The sequence below is a fragment of the Narcine bancroftii genome, chromosome 6, assembly GCF_036971445.1.
Source record: "Narcine bancroftii isolate sNarBan1 chromosome 6, sNarBan1.hap1, whole genome shotgun sequence".
Classification (NCBI taxonomy): Eukaryota; Metazoa; Chordata; class Chondrichthyes; order Torpediniformes; family Narcinidae; genus Narcine; species Narcine bancroftii.
Genome location: NC_091474.1, coordinates 147,324,823 through 147,341,249, shown reverse-complemented (window position 1 = coordinate 147,341,249; position 16,427 = coordinate 147,324,823). Strand labels below are relative to the sequence as shown.

The 16,427-nt window shown below is 38.9% G+C and overlaps 1 protein-coding gene across 2 annotated transcripts in view; it reads right to left on the bottom strand.

Annotated features, from left to right (window-relative positions):
- slc66a3 (solute carrier family 66 member 3) overlaps nucleotides 1-16,427 on the bottom strand; it is a 37,481-nt gene that overhangs the window by 5,238 nt on the left and 15,816 nt on the right. For both annotated transcript variants that reach the window (XM_069886302.1, XM_069886301.1), the window contains 3 exons: nucleotides 11,988-12,070; nucleotides 9,516-9,585; nucleotides 6,901-6,958 (listed from right to left, as the gene is read on the bottom strand). In XM_069886302.1, coding sequence (XP_069742403.1) covers nucleotides 6,901-6,958; nucleotides 9,516-9,585; nucleotides 11,988-12,070 — 211 coding nt within the window. The remainder of the gene's footprint in view (nucleotides 1-6,900; nucleotides 6,959-9,515; nucleotides 9,586-11,987; nucleotides 12,071-16,427) is intronic.

The window sequence follows — 16,427 nt, the reverse complement described above, 5'->3', positions numbered from 1 at the left end:
AATCACTAGCTCATTCCCAAGTACAAATCAAACCTGAACATAAAATGGTCAAGGATTTCAATTTTTTAAGATAAATACAGCATTTTTCTCCTACATTATCCAAAAAACCTGTACTACCTCCAAGTGATTTCTAGGCTAAAAGTGTGTGAAGAATACCTCTAATAAATCTGTTCTTATTGTAAATAATAAGCATTTTAAATTATTTATTTTCCAACTGTTTGCTGATCTTGGTACAATATATTCAATGAAATGTCTATTACTAGGTATGTAAAATTGATGTTTTGTAAAAACATTACTTGGTACTGATGGTGAAGATCCACTGAATTTGAACCTTGATTCTGACATTTTGACAAATGATACCGGAAAACACACTCAGCAGCTTATGCTATATGCCCTTCTTTAAGCATTAAAACAAGACAGAACTAAAGCTTATTTTAAACTCAAAGGGTGAAAAAAAACCCACTGGATTTCAAAACCAACTTTTGAAAAGTCAAGTGAGGTACTAGTTAGAAAATCTGTTTATTTTATGTGATGTCAATTGGGTATATATTAGATTTTTAAAGTATACTTTCTGGGATCTTTCACATGCACTCGAGTGGTCAGGAGCTCATTCAGAGCTGGACATTTAGTCTTATTTCTCATCAGGGACATAGACCCATAACCTTCAGATTCACACGAAAGATTGCTAACATTGAGTCAAATGTGACATCATGAAACACCAACTTGCTACATTTTGGAACCTGACATCGTCACTTGTATTCCACTTCAGGACTTCCCTCATCTTCCAAAGTCCACATCACCTTTTTAGGCTTCGTGTGCAGAGAATAGTAAACAAAAAAAAATGAGAAAAGGTTAAGACAAGAATAATAGAATAAAACAGCAAACAAGAAAGAAAGTGAGGACAGTTTGTAAAATAAAAGGGTAGTGGAACAGTCAATTTCTAGACATTTATTGTGTTTTCTAGTTTCCGGTTTTAAATGACACCAAAAGACTTCGTGTTTGCAGTTTGATTACCAATTATCCTGTTATTTCCTTTGCTGTAATTAAAATATTTGGATTAATATGGAACAAAAATGATTTATACAGATTTGAATCCTACTGTAAAAATTAACATCACGATCTTGCATAAAAGTAATCTGGATGATGATCCATAATGCATTTGACTCTGTGCTCACTTTCATCCTGCCATGGAAGATACAATGGAAAATCTTTTTTTTAAATAAAGATGAGTAAAATCCCCATGATCCAGCACACACAGAGATTTCGGATTTGTGAATTTTCAGGTTGACTGAAACTCACTCTTCCATTGCCTAACTAAGACACCTGCATTAAGAATACACTGTTTAAACGACAAAAGACAGTGCAAAATGTAATTTGAAAAACATTTGTTTTGTAGTTTTTAATTACGTAAAGTTCACATTAATCAGCTAATTCCCGTGACTTACAAAATTTAAATTCAAAGCCTGGTTGCTGGCGCTGTAAACCGTTATGCTAACCGTGTCGCCATCATAATTAACCTCACAACCCGACCAACCTTCATGCCAGTGGTCAGGTCCTCGCCACAACTTGACTCCATTCCATACAAGTGTTCCGGTCAGGCCCCCGGCACTCCATCATTTAAATTTAAACCCCATTCGAGAGCACTGTAATAGAATCACGCAAACTGTGCTGCCGCCATAATTAAACCCCTCTCCCTCAAGTTTACAGATAAAGCCTTACTAATGTACTTAATAATATACTAATAAAGACTCTTACCAGGCAGGGATAGGGAGACACTTTGGGAGAGTTGCCCCTGCGGCGAGTGGCACTGGGCGCCATCATTTTATTCAAACAGCTGCTGCGGTAGGAGTACAACTGGGGCACTCTGCTGTCTGAATATTTGCTCCCAAGGGGTTGTATGTTGCTTTGGAGAACCTTTATTTTTGCAATTTCAAATTTTTTTTTTAAACCTACCAGTATTTATTTCCTTGATTTTTTCTTTTTGCCAGTTGGTTGAGTTTCCAGTTGATTGAGTATCAGATAATGGGGATTTTACTATATTACTAATTTCTGAGGAATGTCAGATAGAAAATTGATTGGAATTAACCACAAGGACGTTAATGACTGAGGTAATATACTGGAGTAATTTTCAATGCCACTTTATCCAGCTGCTTGTGAAACAGCTCGAGGAATCATTAAAGATCAACCTCTTCGGCTCATAGCCCTCTTTCTGTAACATCTGCTTTTTATGTATCACCATACTATTGATGTACAAACAGCTGTCTTACAAAACTATCTCTGTCAATTACACAGTTCGCAAAAATAGGACAAATTTCCACATCCAACATGAAGATTTAAACTTAGCCCTGTATATATATAGAAAAGCTTTTGCACTTCATTCTCTCCTGCTCTCCCCCCTCTCTGCATTTAAAAACTTTTTAAAATCTCCCCATTTCAAATGTAAGATTATTGACTCAAAACATTAAATCTATTTCTCTCCCCTCATACAACTCCTGACTAAATGAGTATTTCTGGTATGTTCCATTTTATTTCAGTCTTTCAATATCTGTAGTATTTTACTTTGGAGCTATGAACAATTGCTCAATAGAAAATTAAATGTGGATAAGATCTTGCATAAACCAATTCAATTGGCTAGATTGTGAAAGCAGATGTTTACTGACATTAAGCAATGAGTCTCGCTGAGAATCCTTCCATACAGGCTGGAAGAAAAGACCAATCATAAAAGTTCCCGCAAAATGCATCCATTCAACAGGGCCACAGTTCCCACATTCCCTTCAAACTCCCCATGGTCTTGCTGTCTGTGTGCCCTTTAAACTTATTTGGTTCATTTGGAATTTTCTTTCTATTTTACTCATTCATTCCTCACAGCCCGCCCACCCCTTCTCCATCCAAATCCTTTTCCAGCTTCATGACATCTTCCATTGCCATGTCAACAGGTAGAACCTTGGATAAATTACCCACGCATCTGTGCAGGTAACTCAGGATAAAGGTCCATGTGCAGAACAAGACTTAGGACAGTGTTACTGCCACAAATGACAGTACAGCATGAAATATAGCTGGCTTTCCACTCGAGATTAACAGTTCATACATACAGCCGCTCTTCATTGACTCCAGCTCAGCCTTCAATACCACTATTCCCTCAGTGCTGGTCAAGAAGCAACAAACTCTAGGCCTCTGTACCACACTATCCATCTGGATCCTTGGCTTTCTCTCTGGAAACATCTCCTCCTCATTGATCATCAATACTGACACACCCCAAGGATGTGTGCTTAGTCCACTGCTCTATACGTTATAAACCCATGGACAGTGTGGCCAGGCACAATTCCAATGACACCACAGTTGTCAGCAGAATGACAAAGAGCAATGAGGAAGCGTACAGGAGGGAGATAGATCAGTTTGTTAACTGGTGTAACAACAACAACTTTGCACTCAACATCAGCAAAACCAAGGTAATGATTGTGGACTTCAGGAGGAGGTCAGGGGAACACGACCCAATGGAGAGGGGGTCAAGAACTTAAAATTCCTGGGTGTCAACATCTCAGAGGACATTGATACAATCACAAAGAAGGCTCACCAGTAGTTACAAATTGTGAAGTGTCTGAAGCGTTTTGGTATGTCACCAAAGACTCTCGTAAACTTCTACAGGTGTACCGAGAAGAGCATTCTCACTGGTTGCATTACTGTCTGGTACGGAGGCGCCAACTCTCATGACAAGAATAAACTCCAAAGGGTTGTTAACTCGGCCTGCGACATCACAGGCACTTCATCGAGGACATCTACATGAGGTGGTGTCTTAAAAAAGTAGCCTCTATCCTCAAAGATCTCCACCACCTAAGCCATGCCCTCTTCATTCTGCTACCATCGGGAAAAAGGTACAAGAGCCTAAAGACGAACACTCAGCGGCAAAAGGACAGATTCTTCCCCACTGCCATCAGATTCCTGAATAATCAAATGAACCAAAGACACGGCCTTACTTTTTATGCCTGATTATTGTTTTTATTTTATTTTATATAGTAATGTCATAAGATGGTTATAACATGTATGTTTGCAGGATGATGCTGCCACAAAACTGAATTTCATGCTTGTTCATGACAATAAAGCCTGATCTGATTCCCTTTACACTATTCTGCCCCATGATTTAGCATCAAACACATGCTGTCAATTGCCCATTCTATCGTATATAGAAATAGGTCCATCAAAATTTCTATTCACTTCTCTTTCTTACAACAGTAAAATACCAATCTGGCTGTAAATGCATAAAAAATTCAAGTGCTAGAGACTTAACTAACCTCTGAAAAATATAATTTAACCTTCATGATGTACTCAGTGTACACAGGCAGTACCCTCTCCACCATTGAGAACATCTAAGGGAAAGCTTCCATCGGAGAACAACAGTAATCATCAAGGATCCACACCACCCAGCACATGCCCTGTTCTCAATGGTGCCATCAGTAAAGAGGTATAGGTGCCACAAGACTCGCACCATCAGGTTCAGAAACAGCTGTTACACCTCTACTATCAGACTCCTCACAACAAACTCAATCACGGACTTATTTAAGGACTCTTACTCCTGCACTTTATTGTTAGTTTTTTTTCCCCTCGGTTTGGCACAGTCAGTTGTTGACATGCGTATAGTTTTTTTGCACTATCAACATGTGGTAATTCTGCCTGGCCCACAAGAAAAGGAATCTCAGGGTTGTATGTGATGTCATGTACGTACTCTGATAATAAATCAGAAATCTATTCTATCAAAATAGCAGAATATTTGACCTTCACCACCCTGGCAGCATAATAAAATGCGGAAGTCAATTTTCAGACAACCAGCTCCTGCAGACAGGAACAAAACTGCTTTTAGTGCTCATTGTTTAGGGATAAATATTTGCCAAGTTAACAGAAAAATATTGAAAAGTGCCCTGCAATCTTTAATTGCATCAGCAGGATAAAAGAGAGTATAACATTCCCTCTGAATAATGATACCTCTCAGATTCCAGAACAGGAACATCTGGTTGGTTCAGATGCTCAAATCTTTGGCACAAGGAGCTTAGTAATAAGAAGTGGATAGACACCGGTAATTAATGTATATTTCTGTTCTTTTAAACAAATATTAAAAGCTTACAGAAATACATTTCTGAAGGAAGGCACTACAATGGCTTATGTTTCGTTATAGCTTAAAAGGAAGAAAAATTTTAAATACGATGGATTTACTGAAGCTACTTGCAGAGTACTTGGTCAGACAGCTCAATATTGCTCTATTAGGTCCCCTTGTTTTAATGTTGCTTATTATTTTCTTAAAATTTATTCATACTAACCAATTTTACCACTAACTGAATAAACAATCATTCTGAATCTGAACTCTAAAAGGAATTTGCCATGTTTAGCTGCATTTTGAAGAGAAAGGAAGAAGAATGTTTAAAAAGAGAATAATTAATATTTAAGAAGACTCATTGCAGCACCGTGGTCCTAAGAACAATACCATAAATACTTCAACCAAGTGAAAATAATCTACAAAACCATGGGACGACCTTTTAAATTCCACAGCAAGGGTATCAAAAGCTTTTTTCCCCTCGGAAGTAATCATTCTCTTTATTTCCATTGCATCTATTATAGATTCGGGGCCTCAACCCCACCCCACCCCCCACAGTGGATCAGAAACCTTCATTCACTAGAAAGAAAGAAGTTTAGATAGCATCTTCCACACCCGCAGAATGACCGAAAACATTCAAATGGCAATGCAATACTTGAAAAATGGAACCCTACTTGTAGGAAATACAGGTCCAATTTTTAAGTGTGCACTCTCACAAATGCTAATCAATTATGAGTTATTTTAAATATTATGGGAGGAATAAATATTGGACTCTGCATAACCTATGCATGGTAGATAAAACAATCACAAAACATCCCAAGATAAATAATAATTAATAAAATTCTGTTTCAATTATTGCAACTGATTTAACATGCCTGTTGGAACTCTCTGGCTCTTCCATCCCCTGTAAACAAAAAAATTCCTAATTTGCCTGGTTCTTAGCACTTCACCTCATGCCATTATTTTGCTGATACTCTCCTCTTTATTTAATAATCTTACAGCAAAACACAAAGATGGTTGTGGCTGCAGAGATTACAATAGTACTATGTTAGGCCTTGCATTACATTTGTACATCATTACTTTTAAAAAGAACAACTTTCACAGATCACAGTTTGGTTTGGCTGCACTACAGGGAAGGATTTAAAATACAGTATGTACGACATCATGGATGGCACACATCATGAGGTAGAGGGACTGTTCCTGTGCTGTATTGTTCTATGTTCCATGCTGTATGCAAGGCAACTTGTTTGTCAAATCAGGGCAACACTTAAGCTAATGGTATACTTGGGGGTCAAGATTCTCTTTAACTAATGATGATCCAACTACTTGGGCTGGAAGAGTTTATATTTGCTGATAATTTGCACCAATTTGTACTTGCATTACTTATGAGGGGCTAGACTTTTGCAAAAGCCCAAACATCTGTGTGGCCCTGTAACTGTTTATGTTGTCACAGTGCAAAACCTCTGAGCATCAGCAGGCATTGCCTTGTGCCAGCATGAGATGTTGCTCAAGATCATTTTTTAACAGCCATTGGTGCTCCAGTTGTAAATGGGCCATGACATATCATTTCCAATCATCTGAATCCAAACAATTATTTAAGGTGACTTGGGCAACAGGATTTATACTTACAGGCTACTTATCATAAACAACATGCTAGATATAAAGAGATATCATAGTATTGGCACCCCCCCCCCCCCACCCCTCCATCTTGTTCTTCCATCCCCTCTATTTTTTCCTTACATGCCTGGTTCTCTGCAAGCAAAGAACCTCTTTACAAATGGCAGCCCCTCAAATGTAAGGTAAAGTGGAATACATACCATCGCCAAGTCTATAATTAACCTATGGATTGTTAAAAGTCGCCAACCAATGATAAATCTGAATGTGGTTCAGGTAGAAACTAAAAATGAAATTCAGAATATTGCATGCAGAATATTGCAGAGCGATTTTACCAACTCTATGCAAAAAGGGCAACTTGTCTCCCTAAATATTGATGAACAGTATACATATAAAATTTTGAGTAATACCTGGCAGACTAAGTAATCAAAGTTTGTCACACTTTAAGAAAATAAAAACTACAAGAGTAGTTACTTCATAAAGTAATGTTTGGAACAGATTTTTTTTCTTTGCGTTTATCATGCATTTTATTTACTTCCATTTCCAGGAACAATTCCATTTAAGTAATGTTTTTTTCCCCTCTCCCGGAACACAAATTATACCCTTATCACTCAAATTTAGGACTTCAAATTTCGTCTGGAAAACTCTGCATGTTTTAAACTGTTTGATGAGCTCTGACTTTGCCTGAGTATCATCACTAGTAGAATCTGACACATTACTTCTGAACAAGTTATCATCATAATGGATTGATTTCTTTTATTTATGTTTCAATATAGATATCTCTGGCAATATATTGCCCATTCCTAGGGCAATACATGATGTCGGACTGGATCAGATAGAGTAAGCTGATTAATTCCTTTTCCTGTCAGTTGGGTTCCTTTTCCTGATACAAATTTTATATTTCTGATCTTAACTCAAATTGTTTAACTGCCAGGGAGGTAATTTGAGCCCTGTACTGGCTTACTTATGCATTATCATAACCCATATATTAATCTTAATCTTTAGTCTCCAATTTGGTATTACTTTGTAAACAAACAAATTTAAACACAAATACAAATCACAAATTGTCCACACACTTATTTTTTGAGGCCAAAATTTCATTTGGAGCAATTTATAGTTCAAATTGTGCAAGATAATTCACTATTTCCCAATTTTTGGAACATTTGAATACTTTTTACATGATGCATGTACAGTAATATTTGTTCATGAATGAACATATTGGCTTTGATTAAACGCCATACACTCCACTTCACAGAACATTGTTACTTCAAAGAGGCTACTCTTGTTTCATAGCCAAATGCAGTGAACCACTCGTATATAACAAGATACAAGAAAAAAAAACAAGGTAAAGGATGCTAATATATTTTCATGATTTTAGCAAAGGGCTGACGACATCTTTTAGCTAGCAAAGAGAATTCTTCAAATTTATTTTTTAAACACCTGACATCAATTAATTTGAGGTCTTTTGTGGCTCAGTTTGCTGTACAGTATCAGTCCTTCTTCAAACACTTATGGCCTATTCTTATCAAGTTCTTGTTGTAAAACACAAAAATCTTGAAGGAACTCAGCAAATCTTGCATGGTAGGTCTCTCAGCGTCCATAGGAGGTAAAGATAACCTAACCAATGTTTCAGGGCCTGAGCCCTACCTTGACAAAGAGCTCAGACCTGAACTGTTGGTTATACATCTTGACATCCTATGGACGCTGAGAGACCTACCATATTCCGCCAGCACACGTGTTTTACTACAATCACACTATCGGAAGACTTTCATGTTTTACTTCAAGATTTTGAGTATAATTGTGATTTTGTTTGGACATGAAACACATCTCGATGATAGGGAATTTGGAAGATGGAGAAAGCCAATATAACCAAGTCAGTCTTAAATTGTTACAATGGCTTTCAACAACGGGATGTAGAGTGAGATCAACTATAACTGCTTGTAAATTTCAGATTTAAGTGCTCTCTGGTAGCACAGTTCTTTCGGAATACAAAGTTGTGACTTCAAGTCCCTCTGCTGAAACTTGGGCAATAATACCAATATTGTACTGATACAGGTACACAATCCTTTATCCGGAACCCTTGGGGGACAGTGTCTTCCAAATTTTGGATCTTTCCGGATTTTGGAAAGCCATATTTAAACCCACCCCCACCCCCTTCCAGTCACACTGCTGGTCTCCCCACCTCGCCCACCCGACTCGCACTGCGAGTCTTCCCTGCCCGCCTGACTCGTGCTGCCTGTCTCCCCCCCCGCTCGCCCACCCGACTAGCGCTGCCGGTACCCCCCCTCGTCCACCCGACTAGCGCTGCCGGTCTCCCCCCTTGCCCACCCGAGTCACGCTGCCGCTCTCTCCTCCTTGCCTGCCCGAGTTGCGCTGGCGTCTCTCTCCCCACTTGCCGGATTTTGGAACTTTCTGGATTTTATGTGTTCGGAAAAAGGATTGTGTACCTGTATATTGAAATGTCAGAGGTATCAATTTCCTTGTGATGTAATAATGAGTCATGTCTTCTATTCAAGCAACAAGCCCGTCTCTCCAGTGCCCTTCTCGGTTATCACATTGATTATTTGTGGAAGCTTGCTGTGAAAAAGCAGGCACAACATGTCAAAAGTGTTGACACATGAAATGCTTTGTTGGCTGTAAAGTGCTTGAGGTTGTGAAAGGTGTAGATGCAACACAGAAATTCTGATCAGCAAAATGACTCACTCGGACATCTGGGATAAACCAGAACTATAAAGATAAACCAGAAACATAAACCAGTGGTTAACAAAAGGATGAGTTACACAACAATCCATTGATAATAATAAAATTGAAAGGATACAGCACTGCATAGGGTAAGGCTGTCCCAATATTTCCATTGTAAAAAAGAACGCACATCAATAGAATAGCATCTGTTAAAACAAAACAAAATGGCAGCATTTGTGATATGTCACATTCAAAATTGGCACAAATTCATAACCAGCACATTTCATTGAAGCCAATATAATTGTTAAAAGGAACATGAAAATAGAATAAAACTTTAACTTATCCCTATCGACTCACTTAACCTACTTAACTCCCTTCTAATGCTAAGCGCACGTGTGTGTAGTAAGTTCAGTGTTTGCAGTCCAATCTCACTGGTCGCAGGCAATGCTTATACTGTGCACACAAGTTAACATTAATAAAGTTAGCAGGTAAATGGTTACCACTCAGAAGGGTTCTTGCTGGTTTTCAGAGAGTTTTTCTTGTTCCAGGACATCCACAACTGATTCCTTTTTAATCAGCCACTCCAGTGTCTTACTGACAAAATTTTCCCCCTTCAGGGTTCTCCAGATGATAACCTCTTTCTTTTAGATCACCACAGAGTTCCTTTCTGTTTCTCCTATTCCAAGGGAAACACCAGACCGGCTGTCCTCCAAAGCTTGCCAGCTTGTCTCTCTGGAACTGATGTCTGTGTCTCTCCTCTCTCTCTCTCTCTCACACTTCTTCCAATTCTCAGAGCAAAGCCTGTTTTTTTCCTGCTCTCTCCCTGCAAAGATCACATCACCTTCCAGACAGTAAATGCTCTTTTCCAGACAAACTTGCTACTGCCTGTTGTTACATTTGTTGCCTTTTGCAAATAACAGTCCATCATAAGTCTCTGAGCACTCTTGCAAAAACTCCTGCAAAAATTCAGTGTTTCAAAGTGTTTGTGTGTGTGTGTCCTGCTCTAATAAATCTTTCCCAATTTATCTCCCAAACACCTCTATATACTCTGTCACATGAATAAGCGCATTTTGGGAAAGAAAGCATGATATGGCAAATGAAAATTAACAATGGATACCAGATAACAGGAACTGCATATGCTTTTCACTTTTTAATGTGAATTAATCGGTGGAAATCCACGTGAAGATTCAAATAATACACTACTACTATAAGCAAGGACAAATGAAAATTGGGTCTAAAAACTGTTACCGTAACTTAATTTGACCAAAAGTAGCTTAAATGTAGTAAGTGGTTCAGTTTTGTACTTTATAAAATTCATGCAATATGGGACTAGTGCAAGAAATTTCCACCACATTACTGGCAACCACAGCTGCACAGAATGGGTGAAGGAGGCAAAAAGGGCTAAACGGCTGACTGATTTTATTAGGAATGTCTTGCAGTGAGTTTGCAAAATCATGTAGCCTTGTGAAATAAAGAAGTGAGGATTTCTATATATTTCATATGGATCTATTCATCTATAATCAGTGCTATTCAAACCTTTTCTTTCCACCCACATCCCACCTTAAGTAATCAGAGCATCCATGGCATAGGGAGGGAGAATGGTTCTTGTATGCCTTTGGATCTTATATTCCGTCAAAAACGGTATACAAGCACATCCTTTCCCGACCTGGTCCCGGAAGGCCAGATCGCCCTTTTTACACAGACTTCAATTTGACGCTGTGACTACCTCTGCTGCCGGCTTAAAGATAGGGCTGGAATGACACTCCCTCCCCCCCCAATTTCATGTTCATATCTTTTTAGATAGAAGGCATAACACAATAAAGGTGCAACATGCCCGCATTGCTGTGTAAAAGCGGCTAGTGACAGGCAATCCTAAATGGGAGCACGGCAAAGTCAAACCCAGCTCATGCAAATCCAACCTATACCCTGTTCAGATTCATAATTTACTGGTCATGATCATGTGTCACAAAATTCCTCATTTTCTGGCAACATTCCAAGTGCCAAAATTACTATCAATTAAAATTTAAAAAATAAATAAATATGTGCAAAATAAGAAAAAGTGAGGTCGTGTACGTGATTCATTGTCCATTCAGAAATCTGGGGAAGTTGGGTGGTTGCCTTCAGCCTCCTGAACCTCCTTCCTAATGGTAGCAGTGAGGATCCACAATGATAGAGATTGGTTTCTTGAGACACTGCTTCTTGTAAATATCCTCAGCAGGGTCACTGGATATGGGTCACTGTTCAGTGACAGGAAGTGAGGTGATACTTCTTCATTTATCACAAACACCAAATCTATTCATAGAGCCCCAAATGGTAATTCCATAATGGCCAAGGATCAGGTTTAAACCCGTAGAGCCTGTAGAATTTAGTTACAGAACCTGCTACACTTGTATACCCTCCATAGTTTTAGCAGCAGAAGGCATGGCAGCTGTTCAGTAAGTTCAATTTTTACAGCCCATATATTCTCAATTGGGACCATTCTATCTTATCCTACACATAGCCTTTTAAACTTCTTACACATACACTTCGGTAGGATAGTTCCTTCCTCTCTCTGTCCCCAATCATCACGTTAATTGTCATTCTTGTAGCGTGCTAAATTATACATTACCTTGTGCAATTAGGATTGGATACTCCAAGTATGTTGCCAGTGGGTATTCATAGTAAGTCTGGTACGTCAGGAACACCAGAAACCTAAAATAGATTTTAAAAATTCTGATCAGTCAATTTGTATATGCCAGTTTGGAAGCCCAAAATATTTTCTATATCAAGGACTGATACATCCCAATTACTTAATAAGGTTAGCAAAAATTACAGTAGCAAAAGACTGTCTAAAATCCAGAATCTGCTTTATCTCCCTCTGGTTTTAATTGTTAAAAACAAGAAAAAGATTACCAACTTTCACCACCTCTTTTCTTGATCTTCTTGATTAAATCTCAATGATTGCCTCGACTGGATAACATGGGTTACTACAGTTCGTTACATTTGGGGTAGGGTTCAATGCAGACTCTGATGAAAGGGAGGAATACCCTCAGTACACAACAATCTGATCTTGCCCATGTCACACCAAGTCAATCTGATCTTGCCCCATGTCACACCAAGTCAATCTGATCTTGCCCCATGTCACACCAAGTCAATCTGATCTTGCCCCATGTCACACCAAGTCAATCTGATCTTGCCCCATGTCTCACCAAGTAATCTGATCTTGCCCCATGTCACACCAAGTCAATCTGATCTTGCCCCATGTCACACCAATTTCCTACAATCTGCTTTGGTCTCACAGATCAAATGGTTTCCCATTGCAGTTCACAGAAGCCTCAATCTTTAGAAGGACACTGATGCTGAGTGTTTAAATCTGTGGTTTTCAAACTTATTCACAAACCACCTGAAGTAATCCCTATGCCATAGGTGCTCTGTGATTAGTAAGTGGTCTGTGAGTGGAATGAAAAAGTTTGAAAACTACTGTTTTAATCGTACCTAATTGATTAATTATGTGTACTGTTTCATAACACCGAAGGAAATGGACCAATGACAATTTTTCTCAAGCAAAATATTTTAGTTAACAATTGGGTCTTGAGCAGTGATTCTCAACCTTCCCTTCCCATTCACATACCACCTTAAACAATCCCTTACTAATCACAGAACACTGATGGCATAGGGATTACTTAAAGTGATATGTGAGTGGAAAAGGTTGAAAACCTCTGGTTTAAATGAAAGATTACAGGATAAGCCTTTTATTTTTAAATGGCCCAGGTCTCAGCTCATTGCTTTCAGCAAGATGTATGCTATTATTTTTTGTGTGAGTTTAGGCACGATCTTTTTTTTTTAAATCTGATTTCTGTCATTACACAGTTAAAAGGGGCTTTGTGAATGAATTTAATTGTTTATAGTCACATGTACTGAAATGCAGTACAAATTTTGTATTGTGTGATGTCCAGGCAACTCAACCCTTGCTTAAATAGAGAAGGTAGTGAGATAATAAAACAAAAGTGCAGGACGTCCTATTACAATGAGTCAAAGAGTGCAGGCTGTAATGTCACAAGGACAAAGTGCAGGTTGAGGCCCTGTATTAGGACCGAGAGAGCACAGAGAGGAGGCAGCCAGTATAAAGGGGTGAGAGGGAGAGACAATGGAGGAGCTGGCAGCAGATCGGTGTTATTGGGTGAGACAGGAGACAATAGGCATGTGTGGAGGGTGGTGGTGATGGTGAAGGAGGGAGCAGTAGAAACAGAGGCTAGAAGGTGATGTGGAGACAGTAAAGGCTACAGATTCTGGAATTTGATAAGGAAGGTAATAAGGACAAAATGGGCAGATGGAAGCAGTGGGGGAAGGAAAAGAAGAAAATGGGGTTTGGTTAAAAAAAGGGGAGAAGTTAAAGAACCTAGGTAGATCAGAGAGAGAACAGAACACAAGGTATTTGTACCATTAGCTATAGTCTACCCACGTAGAAATATGAGGGGTTGCTCTTCTAATTTGTGTTTGGACTCTCCCAGGCAGCAGAGAAGGTTGAGGACCTATTAGTCAATGTAGGAATGGGAAGGGAAATTGAAATGACAAGCAAATAAGAGCTCAGAAACATCAATGTGGACAGAGTGCAGGCGCTCACTGATGTAGCTGAGGCCACATCACAAGCACTGACTCAATAGACAAGGTTTGATGAGATGCTCGTGAATCTCTGCCTCACCAGCAAGGCTGATTAGGTGCCTGGATGGAAGAGGTGCTTCACCACCTACAGTTACAAAGGAATGTGCCAGGAGATGTGAAGGGATAGATGGTGAGGGATGAATAAACAAGAGAGTCAGAGAGAGGGGTCCCTGCGGCAAACAGAAAAGGATGGGGAGAGGAGGATGTGACTGGTGGTGGGATCATTTAGCAGCTGGTGGAAATGATGAGAAATGCTGTGCTGGATGCAGAAGCCCATAGGGTGGAAGGGAAATCTATCTCTGTTCTGGCTAGGGGAGATGGGGTGAAAGCAGAAGTGTGAGAAATGCAGGCGAAGCAGGTGAGGGCTCCTTCACTCAGAGTAGAGGGGAAGCCACATTTCAGATGTACTGGAACAGAAAGCCACATCTCTCGAACACATGCAACAAAGATAGAGAAAGTGAACACACCCTTAGAAGGAACAGGGTGGCAGGAAGTGTAGTCTAGATAGTTGTAGGAGTCAGGGAGTTTACAATAAATACCAGTGGATAGTTTGTCTCCTGACATAAAGCCAGAGAGATCCAGAAGGGAAGAGGAGTGTCAGAAATTATCCATAAAATTGACAACAGCATGGAAGTTAATTGTGGAATTGGTCCCAATACATTAGTCATTTCCTTATCTGTTTTCTGTCACTCCAATACCCTTCCTTCTATGACTCTCACTGTTAAGTGGTTTTCATATTAAACACTTTTAGACATGAAACAGTATGTTGACCACCAACTGCTGCAAAATAGGTTACATACTTTCTCACTCTACATACTGATCATTAAATTTGCTCTCAATCCTGTAATTTTGGTTTTCATACAGTATTTTAAATATAACATTGAAACTAATATGACTATACTATACAATGTCCAAGCCCATCTATGCAACACATTTGGTTACTAGAGCCGATATAATCTGTACAAGATGGTGCGGTATACATTTTATTCCTCTCAAGAAGGCTTCACTAGTTTAAGACTGGGGATAACTAAAGACCTTGAATGTATGAAATTCAATAAAACAAAAACATTAATAGCAGAAACTGAGATAATGTCATTCATTTCAAAGATTATTTTCTACGTTAATGACGAGACTCTATTTTAAGGAGGATAATGTACTTTTTCAAGATGTGCAAAGTTACAGTAGGACAGGACTGAGCCAAATTATTCAAGGTAGCACAACTTCCAGATAATGTAACCAATGTGCGAGCTTTGAATATATATAATGTTATAAGCACACATTTTATTTAGTAACCACACTTCAAGGGTTAACACAAGCTGCAAAACCATCCACAGCTTGTGGTCAGAGGGACACAGTCAAGTACAAACCATAAACAAAGGTAATGGTTTGGAAGAGCAAAAGAACAATGGTTGTTATTTCAGGAAAAAGAACATATGAGACATTTGAAGAGAGTGGTGAGTGGGACGTGGTTAAAGTCATGTGTTTGGGATCCTTGCAGAACCAGTTTTTGATTAATGAGCAATCAGACATTTACTACACACAGAGAAGCGGAATGGCTCTGTGAAATGGACAATTCTGTTAATTCTCCTTGTCAGGGGAATTATTATTAAATTATTATTATTATTACAATTATTATTGTAATGGTCATTGTGATTGACCCATAGCTGGGTAATAGAAGCAGGGGAATTTATATCGTGCTTGATATAAAATTTATATTTTGCTTGAGTTTTTTTGGAAACATCATGGAAGTCACACATTCTGTTTCCCCTACACAAGGAAGAGGGGAGTTGTGACAATCATTTGCATGAAAGAGCATTTCTCTGGAAGCAACTCGGCAAGAATTTGTGAGCTTTGAGTAGTCTGATCACTCAAGTGTCTCACACACTTCACATAATCTACACACACACACACACACACACACACACACACACACACACACACACACACACGTATATTTGTGCATAGTTGGGGTTAAGTTTAGATTTATGCAAGATGTTATATTATTAGTAATTATTAATAAAAACAATGTTTTAAAAATAACATTGGCTTAGTGAATTTCTATTGCTGCTGGTCTGCGACATAACAATCGCTGCTGGGAATTCAGTGATGGGTAAGTGCAAGATCATTTGAAGTTCAATATAATCCAGTGCAATAACAACCTTGGAGCTAGTGCAAGCAAAATGCAAATGGCTTTCAGAATTGCATGAAGGTGTGCCAAAGTAGAGTTGTCTCTGCATTGCACCCTGCCCACAGGAAAGGAAACCAGACTCCTGGGAGGAAGTGGTGCCTCCCATAAATATATAATTAATCCCAAAGATTTGCAGTTTCAGGTATTAACAAATGTCTTTGAAAAGATGACTCGAAAAGGAACTCCAATTTGCAGCCATGTTGACGCATTCATTTTTGT